The 27,064-nt window shown below is 44.7% G+C and overlaps 3 protein-coding genes across 5 annotated transcripts in view; 2 read left to right on the top strand and 1 right to left on the bottom strand.

Annotated features, from left to right (window-relative positions):
* CARHSP1 (calcium regulated heat stable protein 1) overlaps positions 1-14,676 on the top strand; it is a 31,749-nt gene extending 17,073 nt beyond the window's left edge. For all 3 annotated transcript variants that reach the window (XM_065851167.2, XM_065851169.2, XM_065851168.2), the window contains 3 exons: positions 215-401; positions 3,033-3,155; positions 14,313-14,676. In XM_065851167.2, the coding sequence (XP_065707239.1) occupies positions 235-401; positions 3,033-3,155; positions 14,313-14,475 (453 nt within the window). In that variant the 5' untranslated portion in view covers positions 215-234 and the 3' untranslated portion in view covers positions 14,476-14,676. The remainder of the gene's footprint in view (positions 1-214; positions 402-3,032; positions 3,156-14,312) is intronic.
* Positions 14,677-16,713: 2,037 nt separating this feature from the next.
* On the bottom strand, positions 16,714-24,310 carry PMM2 (phosphomannomutase 2). Its single transcript, XM_065850285.2, has 8 exons — positions 24,201-24,310; positions 23,726-23,837; positions 22,715-22,791; positions 21,693-21,784; positions 20,865-20,964; positions 19,762-19,837; positions 18,510-18,625; positions 16,714-17,566 (listed from the first exon to the last, which is right to left on the bottom strand). The coding sequence occupies exons 1-8, from the start codon at positions 24,264-24,266 to the stop codon at positions 17,465-17,467; spliced, it is 741 nt and encodes a 246-aa protein (XP_065706357.1). The 5' UTR covers positions 24,267-24,310; the 3' UTR covers positions 16,714-17,464.
* On the top strand, positions 24,304-26,821 carry TMEM186 (transmembrane protein 186). The gene is made up of 2 exons (XM_065850284.2): positions 24,304-24,373; positions 25,205-26,821. Exons 1-2 carry the CDS (start codon positions 24,365-24,367, stop codon positions 25,940-25,942), a joined length of 747 nt encoding a protein of 248 aa, XP_065706356.2. The 5' UTR covers positions 24,304-24,364; the 3' UTR covers positions 25,943-26,821.
* Positions 26,822-27,064: the final 243 nt, after the last annotated feature.

The raw sequence follows: 27,064 nt of genomic DNA, 5'->3' as shown, positions 1-27,064 counted from the left end.
TTGTTTTCAGTGGAGCTTCCTAGTACAACTTACAAAAGCCGTGAGATTTAAAAATAAACTTAAAAATGAACTCGCGGGAGCTTTTGGTGCAACTGTGTCCATGTGTACGTCTGCAGGAAATGAGTCATATTCTTACAAAATCATCAGCTGAAGAATTTGTGGCTTTTATGGCAATTCTCATTTTGGACTACGTCTGATCTCTTCCTCTCTCTAGGTTTTTCTCAGGCGTCAGGAATGTCTTCTGAGCCCTCCGCCTCACAGCAGTCCTCCGCCTCTCCACCCTCACCCGGTTCTCTCCATCTGCCTGAGAACCGCAGGGCCAGAGACCGCTCCCCGTCGCCCATGAGAGGGTACCTCATCCCCAGCCCGCTGCCCACCCGGCGGACCAGGACGTTCTCAGCGTGAGTACTGGGAAACCTGCATTTCACAGACACAACCAAGCGGCTGCCTTTGGGCAGAATGGTCGGCCCTCTGCCGAGGTGCAGAGAGTCAGGGGGACAGCTGTATCTGGAAGAGGCTTTGGTGTTTTACTGTTATGTCTTCTCTAATAAATTTTGATGCCACTGGACTTTTAGTCCAAATTGACTGTAGTTTTTCAATGCTCCGTTTGTGTAAAGGATGATCAAAGTATTTTCCACCCTTTAAGACCCAGGTTTTACAGGCAGGAGAAAATACACTGAGATGTTTCAAAACAGAGTTCAATGTCTGAAGCTTTGCTTCGCTTCAGACACCGGGTTATGGCTCTCAGGACCGATTCCTGTTCGTGTTTCTTCATCAGCTCCACATCCTCCTTCGGTGTGATCTCTTTTCTCACCGCTCCTCAAGCACTGGAGCAGATCTCACTGTGGGGTTTAGTTTTACCATCAGCCAGGTTATGTTTTAGGGATGGCTCATGACCCTGCCACTTTTCAGAAGGTTCGTTCCCTTTTCCTATTCAGCCTTCATATCTCCATTTTAGGATTGCCTCAGTAGACCTGTAAAAGAATATGTTGTTTTTCAGGGTATGAACCCTGATCTCTCTGTTTTTGTAAGATTATGAGAGGTTTTCCGTAATATGAGACGAGGTTTGTTGCTGTTGGTAGTTATTTGAGGTAGCGGTCCTGCAGCAGAGCTGGCTTTCCTGTGACCCCATGGTGCCGTGCAGGCTCCTGGAAGTCCCCTGCCCAATGGGTACTCCTCGCAGAGCAGCAGCAGAGGATGGTGTTGCAAGGTTTGGCCATTGCAAAAACTTCTTGGTGCCTGTGATGGGTCTCCCAGTGAGGTGCTGACCTGCAGAAGGCAAGGTGGGGTACTGTGTTAATCTCCGTGGCCTTTGAATGAGAATCTGAGGGTATGTCATGAAGCTGCGGTCAATCCATTGCTGGGGCTGTTCAGCCTGGAGAAAAGGAGGCTGAGGGGAGACCTTCTCGCTGTCTACAGCTACCTGAAAGGAGGTTGTAGCATGGAGGGGTTTGGTCTCTTCTCCCAAGTAACAAGAGATAGGATGAAAGGAAATGGCCTCAAGTTTCACCAGAGGAGGTTTAGATTGAATATTAGCAAAAAGTTCTTCCTGGGAAGGGCTGTCAGGCATTGGAACAGGCTGCCCAGGGCAGTGTTGGAGTCACCATCCCTGGAGGGGTTTAAAAGACGTGGAGATGAGGTTCCTAGGGACATGGTTTAGTGCCAGTGTTGGGTTAGTGATTGGACTCGATGACATTGAGGCTCTCTTCCAACCAAAATGATTCTATGAACTGACTTGATAATTTGGATTGCCCTTGAAAAGGAATTCCAGGCCAGCTTTCCTCAGAGCAGTGCTAATAATGAACTTTTGTAATTCTTCTTGGCTGTTAGTCCTAGCGTGGTTCTTACAAAACTGAAGAATTTGTTATTTGGCTTCCATAGTTCATTACTCATTAATTAATTTGGGGATCTTTCTGCTGTATTTGTTTGCCCTGAAAATCAAAACAGCTCTAAATTTTTGTCATTTTTTTGGTGTCCTCTTCAAACAAGGGGAGCTCTAGGTGAGTTCTGGGCCCACCGTTGTATCGAAAAGATGAACGTGACAGGCTGTGGCTTATTACTCAGTAGGATTATTTAATTTTGGTTCATTGCAAGTGTGGGGTTTTATCTTCTTGAAAGATGCAGCTGAACTTTAATGGCTTATTTAGGGCAGTGAGTACATTTCTGTGTAACAAGCGCTTGTGGGTCAGGTGTGTCGACAGCTTTATAGAGCTGGAAAAAAGGGGATTTAATGAAGATTTCTTCTTCCTTTAGCACTTTCAGCTGTCTTTCTTTAGTGTTAGTTTGACTCAAGGAGCAGAGCTATTACCACATTTTTTAGTGATTTTATTTGGACTTCAGTAAACTTTTAACATTTGGGAAAGTGATGTCAGAGTTACCGTGATGTATGTAATCAAATGGCAACACAATCACTTACTGAGTTTGAGGAATTGCTCCAAAATCCTCCTCTAGTACAGAAGCAACCTACTGAATAGCCATGGCATTGAAAGGTCCTGATCTGGTAATGCCTCTGTGTAAAACCCTTTCAGATGTTGAAAACCTGCTGGGTCAGTGGGAGATGAAATATTGGCTTCACTGGATCCTAGTCTGGCAGATAACTATAGGTGTGTGTGTGTATACATACCCGCGTACACATTTATACCTGTCTATGCACTACATTCTCTTAATACTACATACAGATATTTACTGTTAAATTTCTGAAAGTGCATACAACACCTCGGTGCACTCCTGAACTCACAAAAGGTATGCTTATGTTTAGTAGAGTGTCTAACAGAAAATTTGGCAGGGTGATACAGCAGATGGATTTGAGATGACAACTGATGGATTATAATGCTAGTGGACACCTTCATTATCTTTACCTCCCTTGAAAGGGCTACAGGCAAAACACGTGCAGTGTATGAAACTGAGTAGTAAGCAGTTGCTCACTGGGAGTAAGCATTTGGACCATTGTGCCCGTTTGCTGCGTGTGCTCTGACACACCTGGTTGCATCCGTGCTCAGCAATGAACGTTCTTCTTGTGCACTCTTTTGCAGAACTGTGAGAGCATCGGAGGGTCCGATCTACAAAGGCGTCTGTAAATGCTTCTGTCGCTCCAAAGGCCACGGCTTCATTACCCCTGCGGATGGGGGGGCCGACATCTTCGTGCACATATCTGAGTAAGTCATCTGGGTGGCCAAGGAAGGCCGGAACTTTGGTTTGCCTTCATTACTGAATGCTTTTGACATTTCACATGCAAGGATAGTTTATAATCTGCCACCCTTACCTCAGCAAAGAGGAGTTATGCAGATGTTACTGGCAGCGGTAGATCATGCTGTTCCTTTCCTGCATTACTATAAATCTGTTGAGTTAAAAACGCAACGATCCTGTCAAATCTCTCAGAATAAGCTGTGCCATTTCACCCAGACCCAGAAACTTGCATTTACCTGGAGCCAGTCATCTATGCAGTATTCATTTTTAAAGATTTATTACAGTGAAAATTCACTACTTTTACTTTGCTCCGCTTGTACCATTTTTAAACTAAAGGTTAATTACCTTTACTGTTAAGAAAAGTCATACTTTATTACTTCCTTGAATTTATGTAGCTTCAGTTTTGAGCACTTTATAGCTAAAGCTTTCTCTGTTAAAGGGTTTGTTAGTACCTCTGCTTTTTGCCTTGAACACACTGAGAACCATCACCTCTGAATCTACCTCTTGATAAACCAAACAGATTAAGCTTTTTTCAAGTCTTGCACTGAGAGTTTTTTCTCCAGTCTAAAAGTCTTTCCAGTCTCTTTTCTAAGTGTGCTGTAGAATTTGAATATCATTTTCAAACAATACACAGTACACATACTTTCAGTATATGGAGGTAAAATCTCATCCAGATTCCCACTCTGTTTCCCTTTCTGTACGTCACATAATCGCATTAGCCATCTTGTCCCTGGTCTTTTGCTGAGTTGCTTATCTGCTCTGCCCTCTGCGTCCTCTGCAGGGTCAGCGTTGGGTGCAGTCCCAGACCCAGCCCAGCACGGTTTTTGTTCCTTGCTGTGTGACTTCAGCCTTGTTTGCAGCGCAGCACATCTGGTTGCAGTAGGTCCCGCCTGCCGCGGGATCCAGCTCACGCTCCGTACTGCGCTGTCTTGGTGATTTATTGCTTGGCCAATCTGCAGGGTTTAACACACAGTTATGGATTTGAGATGTTGACCAGCCTGGGGGCTGAAACTGGTCTCTGAGGGTGTGTATTAAGATTGCTCAATGTTTATTCTCCAATAATCTCTTTTAGATCTATCACTGGCTTTTAGTCCGCCTGTTGTTTACAGTGTTGAAGCTGTATAATCCTTATTTGTTGTTTGGAGTGGTTATCCAGTGATAAGTCAACACAAGCCTTACCAGAATTATTCATGTTGCCCCAGCTGTCTTTCCTGCTTGTGTGTATATAGCACGTGTCCTTGGAGAACGCATACTGGTCGTCTTCCAGTTTTCTGAAATGTTACTGCATGATGGGTGTTGGCAAGTCAAAGCTTTGTAGGAGTTGTGGGTGCAAATGGGCTGAGTGGTCTGTTTATGTGTTCAGCCCAAGGAAATGTTACTTAATATCTTCTTTTTCTTTTATCTAATACCTATGCACAATTTCTCCCTATTTCCTGAATAACTTAAAAATAACATTTCTTATATCACAATTAAAAAATGTAACTGTGAACATCTAGTCTGACCTATACAGTTACTGATCAACAAGGGTTTAGTTAAAACAGCCCTCTCACAGAAACGTGAATTCTCAGCCTTCTAATGAATTATTTCTAAAGAACTGTCTGTTTTCAGCCCTCTTTTTTTTTCTATGTTTTCTCTTACAATTAGTTCAGTAATGTTTTCTTCAGTTATGCCCAATTAACCCTTTTAAAACCCTAGAGATGACCTCCTCTGCTGGAAGGCACCTGTGCCTTTCTGACAGATCCTTTATCCAATGCACTCGTAGCAATTTGAGTGCTGGGGATCCACTGCTTCCCTGGGTGATCTCTTCCTGTAATTAACAGACCTGGCTCTTAATTATTTCTGATGTTTAACTGACATCTCCCTTGCTTTCAGTATAGCACTTCACTCCTCCTTCCACCTCCACAGCAGGTAAATGATGCCTTTCCTCTTAAAGCCTGTCATGTATGTGTTCAAAGACTGTTTTCCTTTCTCCTTCAGAAACGTTTTAGCAAGCTTAGTTCATATTCATTTTGTAGGACTGAAGGATGTGCTTTATGCAACTTTTTTAGATGCAATTCTGCTCCTCTGAAGCCAATGGGATTTTTTTTCTATTGAACCAGGACCGGGCCACTGTTTTGAGTGTTTCTTGTGTAGGTACTATCTCAGAACTTAAATTAAAAGATAGCTGATGCTTCTCCCTCAGCCTGTTAGTAAAATGTGCTATTATTGAAGTGCTGAAGGTTTTGGCACATTGTGTTCTTTAATTACTCCGTGTGTATTTGAATTGTTGAACACAGCTTTTGCTGCTAGAGGATGATGGTATTGCTGTCTTAATTCTGCTGCAAGGCAGCACTGGAAAGACAAATTAATAATGCCTATCGTTTCAGTTTATTTCACAGCGAATTTGAAACATTCCTTTTTATTAATGGGAATTGCTTATTGCAGCAGTATTCTGTAACCATCACTGTGGCTCAGGGGACTCCAGTGACTCTGGTTTGTGTAGTGTGAGTTTGAGATGTTGCTTGTGTTTATCATGCAGTTCTTTTCTATCTATTTTACTCAGTTAAACCTGAGAGAGACATCAATCTGTTCATTGTCTTGGTGCTGTATAGGGATCTGTTTGTGAAATGAAGGGGGTTGTTTCTCCTGAATCAGTTTTGCCTCAAGGCTTGAATTGCAGGAGCACGGATGAAATGGTTCCCCAGTTTGGATTCAATGAGATAGATTGTTCCCTCCCTGTTCATCATTGAGCTGTGAGGATCTGTGAAGGTTTTAAGCATTGGGACCAGCTGCCTATCTTGCAGATTAATATGATTTTAAACATAAAAAATTAATTTGAGGAATTAATTTTTTTCTTCCCTAAGCTTTTGGGAGCTGTAAGGTTACACTTCAATGAAAATGTCTTCTGTAGAATGGGATGTCTGTTTCCCATAGCTTTCTGTTTATTTTGGTAAGATGATAAACTTAGCATGTATTTCTGTTTCCATAAGTGAGCATTAACCTAAAAATAAGGTCAAATATATGTGGCATTCAAAAACTTCTTCATTTGGCATCTGCAAAATTTTGAATTTCAGTATCTGTGTAAGAGTTGAAGGTGAATGTGTGCATGGGGACATGTTTTATGAGTGGAACTTGCAGTGAAACTGCGTTACTGTGGAGCTGGATTTGTCAGGTGTGGGTAGTGATACAGTATAAGAAATACCAGTTTGAAATGCACATTTTAAAGGTGTTTTTGTCTGTTTCAATGAGTGGCTCTGAAGACCGCAGAGAAGATTTCTTAGAATCATAGAATGTCCTGAGTTGGAAGGGACCCACAAGGGTCACGGAGTCCAACTCCTGTCCCTGCACAGGACAAGTGATTTGGTTTGGGTTTTGCTAACACTTGTGTGGAGCCAGTTCTCCTTTCTAACTGATTAGGTACAAATGTACAAAAAGGTACGGTTAACCAGGGCAGCTCGGAGTTCTCTGGAAACGCTGACACTGGTGGGTGGTCTCATCTCCTTTTGAGCTGTCCTGGCACGGCAGGTAGAGCCGTGGTGGCAGCTCTGGTGACAGTCACCGTGGGTGGTGGCAGTGCCTTCTTGGGTCGGTCTGTGGGTGAAGCATCTGTGGCTGAAGCCCTGAACCACGACAGCGTTGCCACTGGAGATGGGCAGATCGGAGCCCTCTCACGCACCGACCAAGCGGACGCTCCTGCCGGGAGACACGAGCCCAGCAGGGCAAGGACATTGTCACACCCCTGCCAGCAGCCCAAGGTGACAGCCACGGACTCACCGCTGTGTTCTGCACAGTGAGTCCTGCCTCCTCGTCTTTACTGCAAATGCTTCTTCTCAAGTGGGTGTGAACAGTTGTGTTATATAGCTCATTGAATGTGGTGAGATTTTGTTTTTCTCAGTTTAATACTTCACCCTTCTCCCAAACAGAAAACTTGCTAGTAGTGAGTGCAAACCCTAGCTGACAAGCATGGAGATGGAGGAGTTGCTGAGATGCTAATTCCAGATAATTGCTCTGGAAAGCTGGAAGCAAAGGCAAATTCATTTGCCTCGAGTGAAATTTTTAAAAAGCCCCTAATTACTTTTTTTAATAGTGACATGTACTGTTAATGCTTTCATTTCCAGCAGCCTGTATCATGATCCACTCTCACCAAATTGATGGTGTTAGTGTAGCATCAGCGCTGGGAGCTGTGTCCTTGATATCTTACCTCCTTCGATGATGTTCATAGTGGGAGTAAGTCAGCTCTTACAAATAGGAGCTGGTTTGGAGTTACTGAGATGTGATGGCTCTGGTGGGATTGGTTTCACTCTCCTGCCACTCTTCCTGCAGAGCTGGCAGGTTTCTGGGGGGCAGATGGGGGATCCCGGAGGGTGAGGTCCCCCACCTTGTGCTGGGGGTGTTCCCATCAGCTCGCCTTGCAAAAGTGTCCCGGGGGGTGGTGAGCTGTAGGTACCTGTAGCGGCAAAGCAAACGCTATGCTTTAGAGCACTGTGTAAGAAACCCACTCTTCTGCTTTCCCTGTGTGTTTGGGAGCGGGCACATGAGGGAAACTCTCTGAGCTTTTACGTCTGATCAGGATTTGGCCCGAAGCCTGCATAGCTGCAAGGGCAAGGCAAGGAGGTCGTTTGCCGGAGAGCAGTGACGAATGAATGACCGCACTCTTCTTTTTTTAAAGATTTGATTTTGCAAAAGCAGCTAATTTAATGGAACAGAAAGAACGTGTGCAGTGCTTGTGGGTTTTCTGCAGTTTGCTTGTACTTGGCTCTGAAGGGGAAAATGCTGCATTGCAGAGGCCCCTGGGCTGTCCGTCAGGCTGGTTCCTGACCCTGTGCTCAGTGGTGGCTTTGGAGAACTGATGCTGTGCTCCCCCTGGTTGTTGACACGCAGCACCCCTGTGTCCCCGCAGAGATCCCGAGTTTGCTGTGCTTTGCTTGTGCGTTGTGTTGCAATCTTGGGAGAGGATGCTTGTAGTGCCGGTGCCTCGGGGGTGCTGAGCAGAACAGAAGTGGTCTCTCAGTGGACCCCTGGGTGGGATACGATCTCATTCTGCTGTTGCATCTCAGTTTCTGGCACTGCTGGAGATGTGCTGTCAGCCACATCTTCCCGCAGGGAGGAACTCAGCTGCATCCTGCTGGGCTGAGGAGCGGGCTCTGAGCTTTTCATGTCCATGGAGAGATCATCTTTTCGCACTCCTTTCTTTCCCCTGATTTTCTGCCAGATCACTAAGTTTACTGCAAAGCATTAATGCCACATCTCTTCTTCTGGCTCTTCTGTGATGCTGTTCTTCTGGTGGACTGTAACAATATGGTTGGAAATTAGTTCAGAATTCTAAACAAACTGAGCTGAATCTGAGCTGAGAGAAAGAACCTTTCTGGCCTCTCTGCCTTTTCTGTGAACCAGCAGCGGAAGAGTTTGTGCTGTCTGCAGCTGACTGCTCTGAGGCTGCTGGGAAGCCAAATCTGAGCATTCTGATTTCCTTCAAAATACTTCAAACACTTGATGAGTTACCTGCTTTGGGCTGCACACTTCCTTCCTGATGTGCTCTCTTTCTGGTGCCTTGCTGCATCTGTTAAGTGTCTGAAATAAGTAGATTATCTGGGGTGGGGAAGAGAGGCAGCAGAACACCAGATCTTACTTGAGGGGGGGGTTGGAAATGAATAGAACACGAATAGCCTTTTTCTGGGGGCTCCTCACAAGCCCCAGTTGGCTCAGAAGGCTCACGTATCACACTGGTGCGCACATGAGAGCCAGGTTGCTGCAGTCATGGTTGTATTGTAGCAAATCTGCCCAGAATCTTCACCTAAATCATATAAACTGTAATAGGGTAAAGCCAAGACTTGCACTCTACCTGCATATCAGGCAGTGGGCATTGAAGATGACTGTGGCCACCTGAGGGTGGAGGTTCTTTGTGGTTTGTGAGCACAGGACACAACTGCCCTGGGCTTCAGTTTCCAGATGCAAACAGTAGGTGTTATTGTGATGGGATCCAGACTGGATTCTTGCATGAACACGCATCTTCTGTACCTCAGACTGAGTCCACATAGGCATCCTTGGGAAGTGTCGCTCTGGTGACCACTGGTGTCTTCCTCATGGTGCGTGGTGTGCTGCCTGATGTTGAACTAGCTGCTGAAAATAGAGAGCAAGCCATAGGGTTCATTACTCTGTCATGTTCTGCTGGTTCCTGGGAGATGTGTCGAGGTGTTAAATGAGCTCTAAGGAGCCCGCAAGATACTGCAGCCTCTTGATCCATGGCAGTCTTGTTGATTGGCAAAGCTCCAACTTCGCTGCAAACTCTTGTTCAAAAATGTTTCCATGTGACTTAATCTGTGTCCCACGGGGTTTAACGAGAGTTCTGGAATATGAATAGCAGCTTTGAGAAGGAAGAACTACAACATTCCTTATTTAGGTAATTTCCTAATAACCTCCCAGTTCCCTAAAAATAGTGCAGGATAAAATACTCCACCGTACCAGACTGGCGCTGAGCTGGGAAATGGGAGTTGCTGGGTAGTCCTAAAGCTCACTCTGTTGTGTCTCTGACACAAACATCAGGAGAGCATTTCTTATTTTTAGCTGAATTTAAGTGTCTTAAAGTTCCTGGATATATAGATACCCATGATACTGAAAAGAACATGCGTGCCAATGTCTTAAATAGCAGTGAAAATCTCCACCTTCCTCTGGATCAACATTTAAGATATAGTTAGGGTAAAAGTAAAGAATACAGATCTAAAAATATTTAATCAATATATTACATCAAAAAGCCCGTGTTTAACTTCCTCTACCAAATTATCCAGGTAACTTGTGTATGGAGTGGGTGTTGTAGACTGAGTCTGTTCCAAGATCTCCCTTCCTTGCTCTGATCTCTCTGAGTTCATTCCCCTCCTTAGGCAATTGTTTCCTGCTGGAGGATCTTCCTGCAGCTTTGTGTCAGGCTCTGCCCCCAGTGCCACACCATCTCATCACCATTCCAATGCCGTTATATTGTTCTTTCTTACCACCAGCAGTACCGCACAATCTGGATGTTTGTTCCTGCTTCTAAGCATCACGTAGCGATAACAGTGCTGGCGTAAGTCTGCATCTGTACCAGAGCAGCAAACACCGTGCTGGGAACACTGTTCACAAACAGGTCTGCTCCGGCTGCAAACGAAGACCTTTGTCCTTTTGCTTTTCACGTGCACTGGGGGCAATGGGTTAATAATCTCATAGTCAGTAGGCACCAAGAGTAACTGGTAGTCAGAAAGCTGCAGGATATAAAAGAATATTTGATCTGTGGCAGAAACATTGAAAGGCCAGAAGCAGAAAAAGGAATTTGACCTGTTTGTGCGGTCACCACCTTTTCAGACAGCTGTGCAAAGGACAGGCCTGGTCTTGATGAACTAAGGTCACCTGAACCATCAAGGGAAGAAATAAGACAAACTAGGGATGAGAAGAAGCCGTGTTGGGGTTGAATGAGGTTTTTATCGTGAGCTTCAGTCTCTTGTAGTGTTAGTTTGGATAAGGAAAGAAACCAAGAAGGGATGTGATACTGTCAGCATAGTGCTCAGTTCTGTAAGAAGTGCTTTCTGGGGGAGAAAAGTGCCTTTCTGGGTGTGCACATTTGGGGACCGATGTGATCTGTGTAGAAGAAGAACAGGAGTAATTAACCTCATGATTCAAGTATAAGAAATTTACACTAGTAAATGTTTTGTTTTGCTTTTTTTCCTGTGCAGAGCAGGAGCTGTAGACAGTAAGTACTCCAACCAGCTGTCTGACGGGTGCTGCAGTGGCTCTTGGTGACAGCTGAGAGTGTCCTCTAGCCTGGGGCAGACCCTTTGCATTTTCAGTCCTTGACTGCAGCCTGCCATTTGTTAGTCATATCTTGTCTGCCTGTACAATGATTCGCTTGTTCTTAATTTCTTGAAAAACCAGGACCACTTTGGTCACCAGTACACCTACAACTCCTTTCTTACCAGAACACATCCTGGTATATACTAATATTTGAATTCAAACCAAACTGACCCCAACAAAACCCCCATCTTTTTTAGCACTCAAGCTGTCCTTCCTCACTTGAATTTGAGTATTCAAGTGATAACTACTTAATCTCTGTTTTTCAGGAACTTAAAACACTGCCTTGGTGTATTGACATGTCTCTGGTGCTTCAGGAGATGGTGTGAAGCCACTTTCCTTATACATTAACCATACCTACTGATATCTTTTGCAGATTTCAAATGTTTGTTTTGCTAACGGCATCTCATCCTGTTTTACAGGAGCTTTTTAAAGAACATGTAGGGTTCCTGTTCGTTAGCAAAACCTATCAGGCAAGCATGAGATCCCTTCCTGGGCAGGGCATCCGTTTCGTTTCATGCCTGCAAAGCGGAGCCTGAGCTCACCGCTCGCTGTGCGTGTTCCTCTGCTGTGCAGAACCACAGGCGATACCTGGGCGCTGGAGGGGGCGGCTGGGATGGCAAGAGGAGATGCTGCTTTAGTTCCAGCTGCTGAAACACTGTCCACAGCTGGTCCCAGCGCTCAAGGCCACATGAAGAAGCGTTTCATTATGACTTGTTCCAGGGGCTCAGCTGTACCTGGACACTTTCCGGTTCGGCTCGTACTGTCCATGTTCATTACGTCTGAGCTGGGAAATGCTTCTGCTCACTGTGTTTTGCTAGTCCCGTATTCTTTTGCACAGATGGAGTGTCTGTGCTGTATTGCCTTCCACTGAAAGACACTACCTTGCTCAGGTGGGACTGACATCCCGCGTGGGTTGTGTTGTGAGTTACTGCTCATGGCAACGTGGTTTTAGCTCAATAGCAACATTTTTTTAGCAACAAGGGGTTTGAGTGAGAATGACTATGTCACTTTTTTACATGACATTCCTGTTTTCACTCATGGTTTGACCTTCTCATGTCTGTTCTTGGGCTTCATGTCCACTTGTCAGGTGCTGAGACAGCACAAGTAGCATCTTCGCACCCTTGCTTGAAATCCTGTTTCAAAGCCAGAGTAAGCTGCAGAGAATTTGCTGGCAAATTCCTTTGGCAGTAAAAAAGGTAAATTAATCTCTGTTCCTGAAAGGACAGCAAGTTTTGGGTGTGCAGCCCCTTCACACCTAAAGAAATCTTAAACCTGTTAGAAATGGGGAAGGTGGGGTGTAAATGAAGGGGACAGTCACAGCCAGAGTCTAGATGTGGAAGCCTGAATACTCTGTCTGGTGTGGTGCAGGGCTGGGCTGGCAGGTTGGCCTGGGGACTTTGGAGGTAAATAAAGGTCAGTCAGATCAGCCTGCGTGGGGTGGAAAGGGCTGTCGGGTCTGATGAAGGAGGCTTTGTCTTGACTTTTCTGTAATGTTTTTCCTACCTTCAGTTTACTGCCCTTTGCCCAGACGCTGCTCTGAGGAGTTCAGCTTAGGACGCGCCTTCTTGGGTCGGAGTGCCGCGGTTGGAGGCAGCTGTTCAGTGGGGTTTGGCCCAGGGAAATAAGGTCTGAAGGACCTATGTTTGAAGTCACAGGATTTGGAAATGCCTATAACTCCTCGTAGAAGATTTTAGATCCATATTTAGATACAGGAGCGTTTTCAATATCATGTTGATACAATCAGTTAGCAAACAATGGACTTTTCTTCCAGATTTCCCATGGGAGAAGTTATAATTTCTGAGTTAGTTTTAGCTTCCCTTGTACACGCCTGCTCACCTCGTTCTTATCCCTGAGCCCAGGCTGCTCCTGCCCAGCCACAGCCCCATGCACCCGCTCCTGGGGCAGGGGCAGCAGCCGCTGGGACAGCCCTTAGAGGGGGGCGAGGCTGTGCAGGAGATGAAGCTGAAGCAATTTTGCAGAACAGGGAGGAGAGGCAAAATCTGATATGAAGTTGCAACTGGCAATAAGGACCAGTGTGTTTAACTCCTATCGGTCCTGCCAGTCTTTCCTGCAATAGAAAAGCTGTAACAATGATGGGTCACAAGACAAGAGGGGATACGAAGGGCACTGCTGAAATCTTAGGTCCCTGCAATAACAGAAACATTTGTGGGGTAAAATTCCTGGGTGGTGTGAGTGTGGTCCCAGTATGTTCTCAGTGAAGCTAAGTAACAAACCCAATGCTCTTTATCTGTTCACAAATATGAATGCTGCTGAGAAACACTGAAAAAACCCCGAAACAACAAGAAATCTAGAGCATAGGTTGTCAGAGAAGGGGAACTTGAGCATGGGGTTGGGTAGGTGTATTTAAAGAAAGGCAAACTAGCATCCCTTCTGCTGCCAGGCAGTCACGGCAACGCAAGTTGGAAGGCATCTCTGCCTGTTTTTGTGGCACATGCTGGTATTTTTATTAAAAATCTCTCCTCCTGAACGCAGCGGTAGAAGCAGGGATGGCTGTTACCCTTTGCTGTTCTCTGTTTCATCCGTACCTAGTTGTGGACAGAAGGTGATGGCGCTTTTGCCATTTCCCACTGTTTCCAGGTGAGGACTCGCAGGCAGTAACAAACTCCTGGGCAGGAGCGAGCGGCTCTTGGAAATCTCCTGATGGTGTCTGTGGTGTAAAGTGTCAGGGTCACAGAACTCTCTCTTTTCACAGCAAGTAATTTTTGAAGTGTTCAACGCTGTGTCATACTTGGGCTCTTTTTTTTCCATACCTTAGGTAAACTATGTTATGGTGGCGTAACCTAAAGGTAGAATCAATGACTGACGTGGTACAATCCTTCTTTAAAAAAAAAAAAAAAAAACAAAAAAAAAGAAGAAAAAAGAAAAAAAATTAAAAAGGCGGGGGAAAAAAGCTTCAGAAGCTTGAGAGGAGGGGGAAAAAAAATCCACTTTCTATAGTTTTAAAACGCAACCCCAAAGGAAGCACTGGAGAGTGTCAGCCCTGCCCTCTAGTGCTGCCAGCGAGTGTTGCCCAAGACCGGGCTCAACTGGGTCTTTTTTAATGCATATTAGAGTGTGGGGGTTTTGTGTTTGTTTTTGTGTGTTAGTTTGTTTTTTTAGGGGGCTGGGGGTGTTTATAATGTTTTCGTAGGATTTTTCTGCAAGACAACAAAAATCAGCCTCAATCTTTGGTGGATGATGGGCTCTATAAAATGAACCTGAAGTGTCTTGAGCAGCCAAGATAATCATGATGATAAAAATGTAAACAAGCTGCAAAAAGGTAAGAGTTTTTATGTAATTTATGATTAACTGCAGCTTCCCCTCTGCAGTATCGAAGGCGAGTACGTTCCTGTGGCAGGCGATGAGGTCACCTACAAGATGTGCACCATCCCTCCGAAGAACGAGAAGCTGCAGGCGGTGGAGGTGGTGATCACCCACCTGGCTCCGGGGACCAAGCACGAGACCTGGTCGGGGCACGTGGTCAGTTCCTGAGGTGTCCCCGCGGTGCCACCTGCGCCGTCACGGCTCAACAACCGCCTGCAGGGACCTGTCCTAAGAGTATTTTATGTGTTGTGCGGGAGGAAATACTGCATTGTCAATAAAGCAGAAGCAGGCCGAAATTACTATTTTTACAGCTGGCCTGAAAGGAAAAAAAAAGCAATTCAAATGCTAATGAAAAAAACTCTAGCGTAACGTCTTTACCAAAACCATGTTTTAAAGAGACCTTGTTTGTGTGCTTGGTGAAGGGGGGGAAGGTTTGGTTTGTCTTTTATCTTGTGAACTGATTCCAGTAGATGCCCAGGGGAGCTGGGACGAGGTTGGAGGGGGAGAGCGAGCTGTTCCAGCGCAGACAGCCGCACGGCGCCCAGCCCCGGAGCTGTTCCTGGAGCTGCTCTCTGCAAGGGCTGCAGCACCTTATTGCCGATAACAGCGCCTGATGCCGCGGCTTGCGAGGGAGAGGAGCGCGGTGCTGCCATTCGTTTTCCTCGTGGAAGGAAGTTTGCAAACGGAGCAGCTGCTGCCGGGAGGAGAATCTCCATCTGGTGCTCACGCTCCGATGGCCACGGCTGGGTGCCCTCCGTGTGCACCGTTTGCTAACGGCGTGTCTGCATACGGGTGGAGCCTTGTGGTTTTAAAGGTTGTTTGTGAATTTACTTAGGTGCCTTGACGGTTGATTAGCAACAGATTTTATAGGCCAGTATTAAAATAAGAAAAAAAGGAAAACAACCCAAAATTAAAAAAAAAAAAAAGCCTCAAGGTAAGTGGTGTAAAGCTGTAAAGTAGTAGATATTTCATAGCCTCTGATCATGTCTGAATTTAGACAAAGCTGAAGATTGCCTTCTTGATTGCATATAGCTGAATGTCTGCTGTGGTGTTTCACTGGGCAGGCAGAATACCTGTACTTCCAAAATGCACGTTATGTGCTGTTCAGGTGAGCGTGTGTAAATGACTGTGTGAGTTACTTAATAGGCTCAGCTGCCTGATTCTGCAGCTGTTTCCCTAGACAACTTGCTTGGTAGCATGTGATATGGTCACCCGTGCCCTGCCTCTGCAAGATTTCTTGTAACTGTAGTGCAACTGAATTAGTTCTGTACCTATTTGCCTTTCATTTTTTTTTTTTTTAATGAAGCTTTTTTTTTTTTCTCAGTTATGTTCCTAACAGTGGATTTTTATTGACTTTGCAAATAAAAAAAAATAAGGCATGATATTCTTCTGTTAATTGTGTGAAACAGTAGAACTTCAGTTGCCTATTTGCAGATTTAACAAGAGGCACTCACTGTCATGACGTCTTAAGACACTGGGAAAGCACAGGTGGGTGGAGGTCAGTACCGGCTGCCATTATTTGTTTTACCTGTATTACACTGTACTGCATGACACTGACCAGCCTGTAGCCAGGTTTTGGTTTTTTTTATTAACCATAAGGCTTAGTAGTGGCAGATTTACCACACTCCAGCTTGTTGGAGTATCACATGCTGCTTCCCTTGCGAGATGTGTGACCATTATAATGCCTTAATATTTGTTTTCAGTCTGAACTCTGGTGTTGGTGATGATTAGCATTAATCATGGAGGAGAATGCAGCTGCCTGAAGATGCACACCTGTATGATGGCATTTTGAAGTTGTGTTTTTTGTTTTTTTTTTTTAAAGCATTTTAATATCAACTCACTGGCATTACCAGAACAATTAGGTATGAGAGGCAGAGGACAAAACTCAGCTGTTGGCAATGGCTGTGCAGGACTAGAAAGCTTTTAACAGCTGAACATACCCAGGTATGTATACAGCGCTGGTTGTATTTGAGGCTGAAAACACACCAGGGTTTGGTCCTGCACAGGATGTTTTGCACAGGTAACTTTCTGCAAATACAGGAAACGACCGTGCATCAAGTAACCAAATAATCAGATATTTCACACACACGTGCAGCCAAAGCAGCAGCTATTAAAATCTGTCCATCTTTACAGAGCCTTCCTGTGCTGCTCCACTTTGCTCCCGTTACAGTGGTTGAGGCTGAATTACTCCGTGGGAGTTGGCACATGAGGAGGGTGTTACAAGACAAGATAGTTCCGATGCATCACAGCTACCACCCTGCCGTTTTTTCTCAGCCCTTTTGGGGATTTTGGTTTGTACACAAAGGTTGCATTCTCCCCTTTTTTACTGCATAAGTATCACAAAGTTGGAATTGGAAAGATTCAAGTCAATAATTTTTTTTGTAAAGACAGGGAGCATGTAACAGATCTGCTTTACGGATTTTATTTTCCAAAATGACAAATTGAAATAGTAATTTTTCAAGATAAAATGAGATTTTATTCTCCTTTTCTAAAATAAGCTGTTCATACACATGATTACTTTCCTAATGCCAGATAAGAAAAGTAATATTAAGTGTTACACTGATTATTGTGCTTCAACTTGAATTTTAATCAAAACATTTTTTTTAGTACTAAAAATCTCATCTACCCTTAATGCCTTAACAGGAAAATCAGAAATGTAATTTTGCTACTATGCTCAAGTTAATAGATTTTTTCCAATTATTTTTTAGATTTAGAAACAGTATGCAAAAAGTGTAGGTGCCACGAACCGTGCTGTGCGTTGGCATTACAGTGGTGCTGAGGTCACTCGAGCAGCTGTTGATCCAGCCTTCCCAGGGGTGCTGGACTCAATGCACCTCCTGGAACATGCGTGAGGTCAGGGACTGCTGGCTCAGTTCTACCTTCCCACCCTCAGAAAGAAATAAAACCTGCCTCTTTTACTCATCTTCCAGTTTTAAACAATAAAAGTCCAACTGTCTTACAATTCATGTCTCTATAGCATAGGGTAGTATTTAAAAAAAAAAAAACAACCAACTCTAAAATGTTCATCTCTTCAATAGCAGCTTCCCTTCTGTAATGACTGGTCAATTATGGAAAACAATACAGAATGAAGGAAGATGGTTTGAGTTATTAAGGTGTCTTAACCGTTTCTTAAGTATGAATTCCCTAAGTATTTTATTTAAAAAAACAGCTCTTCACAGATTCTTCTTGTATCCTGGGGCGATGTGACGCTGTGGCCTTCTGTCCTGGAGTCTGTGAAAATTTCATAGTCATTCCCTCCCTGAAAACGGAGAGGAAAAAAGCAGAAGAGGATTTAATGTTATTTAGCTTAACCTAGAGTCACAGTCTTGGGGTGGAAAAGGGGCACACAAAGGAAATCCTAAAGAGAAGGGAGATAACATAGTCATGTCTCGGATGTCTTCCAGTAGGCTAAAAACTTGCAAACTACCATTCTGAGGTTTTGCATCATGTGTTTGTAGCACACCTGTGCTGCAGCTGCTGCTCAACACCACAAACACTGGTGGGAGACGTCTTGACCTGCATGTCAGTGCTGGGAATGAGAGAGCGGAGCTCTCAGCATAGGCTTAGCCATGTCTTCCGTGCGGTATAGCAACCCAGTATTGACTTTTTTAAATGTAAAGCTTGTATTTTTCATATAAAACTTGGCAGTTTTAGGTTTATAAAACTATAAAGTTCTTTGTAACTTACAGTATTTTCAGAAGGCTCTGAATCGCCCTCCAGAGCTGTTTCGCTCTCTCCAATGACTAGGGACAGGGATTCTATATAATTTCAGTTTCTCAATGTGAAGACAGAGGGCTTAGCAAAGGAACAGTATTAAATTCAATGGAAAATAAATACATTTAATAATCACCAGCCAAAAATGAGCATCTGTCTACAATAACCAAACAGAATAATGTGTTCTATATAGCCATGTCACCTATGTTTTTAACATAATTACAGAAGTTCAATTTATAAATATATTCCAATATTAAGTCTGTCAAGAAGACTGTGTTCACTTCAGGGAACAGAGGAAGAATCTGTGCTCAGGGCGATCTCCCTGCATTACGCTGACCAGTATTGCACAGCCAGGTAAACACTGACACACATTCACATTTACATTCTGACTTCAGTTCTTGTCAGGCACAAGGCAATTGGTTAGAACCCACAGTGCTCGTGGTTTAAAACAGCAGCTCTGAAATGTATATACAAACCAATATACTCACTGGCATAGTCTTATCTCCAAAGAAATAAATAGTCTTGTACCCATCGTTGGCAACGATCCCTAAGCAGTACCTCTTATCCCAGCCGTCTGGGAACACATCGAAGCTTATCTGGCCTCCTAGGAAAGACAGGAACCAAGCAAACTTTGTTTTAGTGTAACAACACATTTCTGAGGGGAAAATAAGCGTGTAAAAACTAAACTGGGTAAGACTTTTGGTCAAGGGAGCTTTGGAGAAGTCACAGAAATGTTACGAGACCCTGGAGTTGTCTTACGAATACAGGAAGTGGTTTATGGGGTATTAGTTATTACAGTTGTGGTTTACAGATTATTATTTACCCATTAAACAAATATAAAAGGCTTTGTGTATTCCCAAACGCTGACTGCTCTCTAAACAAACTCAACCTTTTTTTAAGAAATTACATTTAATCTTTTTCCTTTTAGAAAGAAATTACATAAATGAATACAGCTGTTGGTGTACGTACAGCCATGAAGTCTTATTCACAAGATTTTCTAAAGCTTTCAGAACAGAAAAATGAGGAAATCAACCTTTTTAACACAGCCTAACAGGACGACTGCTGTTCCAGTTCCAAGTCCTTGGACTTTACCAGTACATAACAGTGCGATTCCCAGCTGAAGCGGGTGTCAAAAAGGTACTCAGAACATACTTCAGCTGTATTGAAGTTCATTTCTGCCTTAGTGTTTCAATACCACAGCGCTAATGGCAACCACACTTTCTTATAATTCGGAAAAATAATAATGTGGTAATATATTGGGAGGGAGGAGAAAAAAGGCATGGAAAATTAATTCCTCCTTATTATCACTTTTTAAGCTTGCGCTTGCTGTTGGATTTTTCTTTCCTTCCTCCCAAACAATGCAGCTACACAACCGATCCAAGGGCTACTGGAACAGCACTGATGTGGCATTTCTGATCAAAACTGATTCGCGGCAACAACTCTGACTGATCAGAAGCATATAATATGTTTCAAAATGAGCAGAATCAGTCACACAACTGACATTAAAACACAATGAACTGATGACAAGCCATGAAGTTCTCTTCGTTGATGGATTTCAATTAAAATGTACCAAATGAAAGCCTAAGAGGAAAAAGAGGCTTAGTCTTACATGCAGTGCCTGCAACCACCCCCAGAGAAACAACTGTCACATAAACCAGACAGGGTATGTCATACCCATAAGAGGATATGATTTAAATTTAAATGAAATTATTTTTAAATGGAATTTTAAAAATATGATACCTATAGAAAATGTGAGGCCTTTTCCTGCAAATTCTCTTCGTAAATCAGCTACAAATTTCTCTCTTATATGTTCCTTCTGTTTAAAAACAAAACAAAAACAAACCAACAAACAAACCAAAACCAAACATCAGTTACACACTGTTAATTCATGAATAAAAAGATTATAACCCCCAAAACCACCCAAAATATCCAAAGGTACGAGTACCAGGACTAGTGGGATATAGCTATATTTTATTACTGAAAGCATACTGAGAATATTTCAACTTCAATCTGCTACCTGCTTGTAGAAAATGAGAGCAAATCTTCACAAACATGCTGTGATATTTGCTTTTCTATCTGAAAATCTTAGAATACTAAGGAAGAATGCTTCAACTCCTGATAAAATTCAGTTTTACAAATGGGGAGACTGAGGCATAGGAAAAAAGTCTCAAAAGTGGTACTAATCTGATGCCATATACTCCAAGAACGGGTATTTTCAGAAAGCCTTGGGCTTAGATATCCTTCAGCATCTGTGAACTGAGACCCAGGCAAAGACTTTTTTGAGGAATAAGATTTCGGGTTTTGTGTCAGGTCAGAAACTGTTGTTACGGTGTAGACGGGAACCGCCCTGTGAGACCATGGCTCAGATTCCTTTCAGCCTGCACATGTAGCTGTGCACAAAGGAAAATACATGGTGAATAGTTTGACCTCAGCTTTTAAATTCCGCTTTAAAAGGCTTTGAAGAGTGGACAAGAAAAGCAGTATTTTTCTTGATTTGGATGGATATAGGCTGGTAGACCAAGGATGACCCCAGATATGTATGGTTTTATCTGTGCCAGGGTTTGTCAGGAACCCTTTGTGTAGAGAGATGATGTTTGGTACTCTGGATACATGGTTAAAAGAAACATGACCCAAATCCACCCCTTCTGCGAGTACTTGTTAACTATTGCCACAGAAAAACTATTGTCTAGTTCCTAAGTCTGAACTAAGAAGTTAGTTATACCACACGGAAAGGATTAAAATGAAAAAAATTGCACAAAGTATAAAAGCTTTTTAAAAATCATAACCTGGCCATAATTGCCTCCTCCAGAAGAGCTGGATATGTTTCAAGAGTTGAAACTCACTTTATCAAGTTCATAGAACTCAATTCGTTCTTCCTGGCTGCAGCTTCTTCCAATGGGGGACACATTTAACATCCCGTTTCGGAACTCAATAAAAGTGCCCCTGAAAAATAATTGATGAATGAGACACAAAATAGATGAAAAATTGCTCAAAATGCTGAATATCACAAAGAACTTTCATTTAATTCTGAAGACTATGGGAACCAGATGTCTCCTTGAGCCTCTCACTGTACACATGAAGAACAATGTGCAGGAACCAATACCTCTGGCATCAAGGAGTCTTTTGGACTTCTATTTGAATCCGGCAACATCATCATCCTTACTGACTTGTCCAAGTATGTTTGGTTTAAAAAGTGTGACTGGAGTATCCTGTCAACCCAGTTCTCAGATCCCAACAGGCTAATGTGTCAGGTTTGGGGTGAAGCAGCAACATTTACAGCAGTCTCGGCCGTGTTTCCAGCCAGGCTCACATGTGGTACGTATTAACGTCTTGAGCAGCTGCAGCCTCACACGCCACACAGCACTGATCTTCCTGCACGCTTCTCAACTCTGGAAAACATTATGCTGCCGAATTCCAAACGTGTCAAGGAAATACTCCTGCTTCAAAAAGGAACTGCCTTCGCTTTTAAATAAAAATGCTCAATCAGTATTTCAAATGCTGTGCTCTGGTTGGGACCTTGTCTTTGTACGCATGCATTGAGCTCTGTTTCATGTACGCACTGTTCCTAAAACAGAAATTATTCATTTTGCGCTGAGCAGCCTGCTTTACATATTGATACTGAACTCTAGCACAAAGAATATAGTGACACTGAGACATGTGTATGCACATACCTTTTCTTTGGCAGTTTAATCTTTGCAATATAACTCAGGCAGTAGTTGATTAGATCTTGAAGTACGTCCTCACCCAGGTGACCCTGAATGTTCTAACAAAATAAACACCATTCAACCAAGGGTCCAGAACTTGAGGTTCTAAAAACGAGTCAGGCGGAAAACACAGATAATGCATACTCAGGCATGGTCAACACCACGGAGACGCGTGCCTTCAGTAACTAACTCTCAGTGCACACACGGTACCAACTAACAGCTCTCATTTCTCTTATTTTTAACTGTAATAGCAAACTGCCATTTAATATGCTCCCTACTAGTACCTGCTTTAGAAGGAAACGGTGTGGGCCCAACAGAGCAGACCTAAACAAAAAAGTTGCAGTTAACATTTACTGTAGCCAAGAAATGGAGATGCTTACTGAAGTAAGCTGGAAACCACTACTCAAGTCAGCAATTTCAGCCAGGTCCTCTTTAAAAGAGAATTTAAATTACAATTAAAAAATTCAACTTTTTAATCTCCATTACTTAGGTTGAACCGATGAAGGGTATCTAGAATCAGTTGTACATTTATGTTATTTATCTTCTAGCATATGCAACATACCAGAATGTGCACTCTGAATTAATACTAAAAAGCAGCTACCAGAGATCTATGAGACTCTTCCTGAACCCTAAGGCCCAGCTGCCATCAGGTATGAGACACCGTATCCCATAGGACCTCCAGGAGGAGAGGGCTTGGCCACGTTTGCTATGGATAAGCTGAGGGAAAGGCTGTTCCAGGATCTTCACTGCTCTTACTCGATCAGGCGCTCCAATAGCTTTTGGTTTTGAGAACGCTCCAAACAATAAAGCTTAAGGTGAAGATTGTCATTACATGAATCAGAGCACCACGTGATGATCTCTTACAGATGTAACATATGAAAATAGCAGCAATTCTGGCCTTAGAAAGGTGATTTATAGAGGGCTGCACTGTGGCAACAAAGCTAAACCTTGCTTAGAAAATGTCTCTTCACTGGAAATTTCACACTTACCTGCTTGCTCAAGAATTTCCCATCTTTGTATGCTACAAGACCATTTTCTGGAAAAACGTAGTCAAATTTTTCAACCACTATAACCAAACAAAAAGACAGTGACTTATAATTTCCCCTGTATGTTTAATGCAGAATTGTCTTATGTATAAGTTAACATACAGCAAACATTAGATCACAAAGCACGAAAGATTCAGCACCATAACATCAAGCACAGGATTAAAAGCACTCCCATTCCTCTCCAAGATATTAACACACACCTCAAATCACACAGAAGTCTTTCAGTTAAGTTACCTGTATTTTTGCTTAAAGGCTCTTCCTCTCCTGCAAGTACATTAAATGTAAGGAAGGGACTGAGCACCTTAAATATTACAAAAACCTGGCACATGGCCTGGCTAGAGAGCAAATCAAATACTATTACAGGTTTGTTTTATCAGTGTCGCCAATCCACAGCAAATGTCCAGGCGTTGTGAGAATCCTACTACAATGCAAGATGATACAGCGCTCTGGACAGCACTTGTAAGCCATGCCAATTCTGAATTATCTCAGCATTGCCAAAGGCTTCAACTACGTAAAGACCATTAAAGAGTCTTTTGTACAGAAAAGGAAATGCCTCTCAAAGGACTAAAGCAAGAGTTCATCTCTGCATCATAACCCCCCACTTAACGAAATCAGACCCTTCAGGGATGAACTCAACAACTGAGCAGCCAGCATGTGCATGTTACCTACATAACTCCATTTTAAAAAGACGTTAAAATGCCTTCCTAAGGTACAGTCAGGATTAGTAGTAACTAGGAACCACCCCTTAACAAGACACCGAGATATCTGTATAATGCAAACACAGGCTGCAGTTTCTCAATGCCTGTAAGCAGCTTTTCATAGATTGAGTGCAACGCAACCAAACCAGGAAACAGATTAACAGCGGGGAAGAATGAACACGGAGGGCTTAGCCAACGCGTAACTGTTGCAACTTCCTCGTGAGCGGCCGCCCGGCCGCTGTCCCGCTGTCCTTACCGTCCTCGCCCAGCTGCTCCTTGATCTTCTCAAAATCGGACCCGCCCACGACTCCAACCTTCACCTTCTGCCGCAGCCGCTGCAGGAACGCGGACATCTCCGCTGTGATCTTCTGCGATCCGAAAGAAAACGATCAGACCCGTCAGCATCCTTACCAGGAGACCAGCACCTCTATTTCGCGATAATATTTTAAAAACCGCCGTATCGTGCGGAGATGTAAAAAAAGGGAGGATTTTTTTTGCCTTTAACGGCAAAGCCAAGTCGCACGCGGAGCAGCCCCCGCTGTGCCTACACATCCTGTAACACATCCAGCGGCCCGCAAGCCAAACCGCGCCCGTTCAGCGCCGAAACGCTCTCCGCGCCCGAGCCCCGGCTGCCGCACGAACCGACCGCTCCAGGGAGCCCAGCGGCCGAGAGCCGGGGCCCGGCGCTCCGGGCGGGCAATGCCGCGCACAGCACACGCCCCGGGACTGGCCTGTCGCGGCGCGGTGAGGGTGCCGTCCACGTCGAAGAGGCAAATCGCGCCGGCCCGCGCCGCCATGGCCACGCCGGGCACGCCGGGAAGCGGGACGTGCCGGCCCCGCCCGCCGCGCGGCGGTTGGACTTGACGGCGCAGCCGCGCTCCCGGCCGGCGGAGCCATGGCGGCGGTAAGCGGGCTGTGCCGCGGGAGGGACGGGCTGTCCGTTCCGCGGTGAGCGGTGCCGCCCAGGGACGCCGGCAGCGCCTCAGCGCGGAAAGGGGCCGTCCGCGGCGGCGCCTGACGGCCGGTAACGGCCCCGGGGGGTCAGGCCGCTCCTGCGGGAGCCGGGGCCGCGCTCGGGGCTGGGAGGGCGCCGGAGGAAGCGGCGTGTTCGTTCCTCTGCCGGCACGGCTGCCGCTGCAGTGTTGGCGTCCCCGGGCCCCAGCCGGTGGTGCCGCCGCCCGCTGGGCTGCGCGGCCCCGTACGGCACGGCCGGCAGCGCGGGCGTGGGGCAGCACAGCCCTTCCCTTTCTCCTTTCCCGGGCTCTGCACGTTCCTGGTGCCCAGTCCCTCTCGGTGTTTGGCTCTCCTCCCTGTCAGAGTGCTCAGTCGGCTTTTTTGTTTCCCTGAAATAGTTTTTTAAGTGGTTGTTTAAAGTTTCACTATTTGACCGTCTGGCAGGCCCACGTTCTCTTACCCCCCTGCTTAAAGCAGCCTGTAGAGCTGGTGTGTTCACCTGGATGTTGCTCAGAAAAAGAGGGTGGCATGGGATGCCGTGGGGTTACACAGCTGACTGGCATCGCCGTGTTAATAGAAGTATTTCCTCATATAATTTGTAGGGAGGGCTGCAAGCACGAACACCAGTCCTCTAACATAGAACTAGTTTTAAGTATAAGGTTACAGCGAGCTGGGGTGGGTGGGCAGGCTTCTCTTCAAGTGCCTGAGGAGCAGGCACTGAGCTGAATGCGATTCAGTTGTGAAGACTCAAATGATGACCTGTGGGAATATTTCCTCGTAGGCCAGGCTCTGCAGGATTAGGACTAAAGTCTGCACAGCACCATCTTTTGGGAGATGTCCACAAAACAAGCTCTGGACAAGGTCATGGAAAAAGGACGATGCTCGCCCACCCTGTTTTTTTGGTACATGGGAGCGTTTGCTGTCACAAAACTGCCGAGTTAACAGTGTCAATAATTATCTTGGGAGACGGCGAGTGCTGTGTGCGTGTCTGTGCCATTCGGCCCCTGCTGCTGCGGTCCAACCACAGGCTGTGGATGGGAAGACGGAAGACTTCAAACTGGTGTACAGGTTCCCGGGGATCAAGTACTGCAGGGTGGTCTCCAGGCTGAAGCTGTTGCAGACCGCCACCACCGCCCTCACGCTGCCGCCCGTCTGCTACCTCTACCTGCAGGACCAGGTTTCTCAGAATATCCTCTTGTATACGACTGGCCTTGCGCTCTTTGCTGGTGCAATGTTGTACGGTATGAGCTACTTTTTCAGACGTATTATTGGATTAATCTACTTAAGTGAGACCGGCCGTACTGTCAAAGTGGCCCACTTGACGTTTTGGGGAAGACGGAATGACATTTACTGTCCCATAGAGACAGTGATGACTTTGGATGAAACTGGAGATAGCAAGGGCGAGCTCCTTCACCAGTTCAAGCGGTATAATAGTAAAGAAATTTTATATTTTACAATCAAGTTTGGCCAGATTCTAGACCGACAGAAGTTTACTCAAATATTTGGAGAACTTGAGTGACGCAGCACCTAACTTCCAGTGATTTTCCGTGTTGCTAGTTCATTGTGTTTATTCTTTAGTGAAGTTTAATTCATTTACCAAACTGACATACTACATACTTCTGCCACTTCCCTGCACAAAGCCTGCTGGTGGGTGCATGCAGTTTTTAAGTAGAAATGGTAAAGAACGATCAGCTGGATCTGGATTCAGTGTCTTTGCAGCTTGTTGAAGGTGTGAGCAGCCTCTTGTCCATGTCGGATGCAGTGATGTGCACGGTGCGTTGTCACCAGCAGTTCTGGGTCTAAACTGCGCTACTCAGAACGTCAGCTGGGTGGTTTTGGAACAGGAGAAACTCTGGAAGTGAAATGCAGTAACTCTGCCAGCGCATCCTCACTTTAAATTCATTGGTTTTTTTGGCAAATTTTAGGTTGGTCAGGAAGCTGACTCTTGATGTTAGAACTTGTTTCATGCATACATATGGCCAGTAATGCTGGATGTCAGAGATCACGCTTGTGCATTCATGGAATGGAGGTAACTGGGAAGAGTGGTCTGTAGTGCTGTGTAAGGTGTGGGTGCTCTCCTGGTCCTCCAGGATGTGAACAGAACTGGGCAAAACAAGGGTGCACGTTGCAAGACACACTCAGAGTTCAGCTGTAAGTCAGAGACTGGGCCAGCATTTCAGGAGCCTCTCCTAGAAATTGCCTCAACTACAGTGCTGTGAATGACAGGGACAGCCTGTGAACCTTTGTTCAGTTTGGATCTTACTGCTCATCAGTTTGGAACTACTTGTCCTTCTTTGCATATGTTAGTATTTGTTTTGTATGTATGAATGCCATTTAATCACTGCTGTAACATTTGAATTGCAAAAACTCCAGTAAATGTTACCAAAATTCTCTTAAACTGTGTGAATTAACTGCCTTCTGTGAAGATTACCTTATAGCCTGGGAAAGAAGTCATCTCTGTCCCTTGATGTGTTTACTAATTTGGGCATATTCTAACATCAAAAGCTCTGTTGCCAAATACTCTTTCCACTCCCTACTCCCTCCATCTGGGTTTACCTAAAATGAAAAAAGGTAAGACACCTAAAAGCTATGGTGAATTAGGGCTGAAAATGTGTACTTTGTATTCTGTTGAGCTTGGAGG

This window comes from Patagioenas fasciata, chromosome 15 (assembly GCF_037038585.1).
Source record: "Patagioenas fasciata isolate bPatFas1 chromosome 15, bPatFas1.hap1, whole genome shotgun sequence".
NCBI classification, from domain to species: Eukaryota; Metazoa; Chordata; class Aves; order Columbiformes; family Columbidae; genus Patagioenas; species Patagioenas fasciata.
This window is presented reverse-complemented; position numbering and strand designations above follow the sequence as displayed.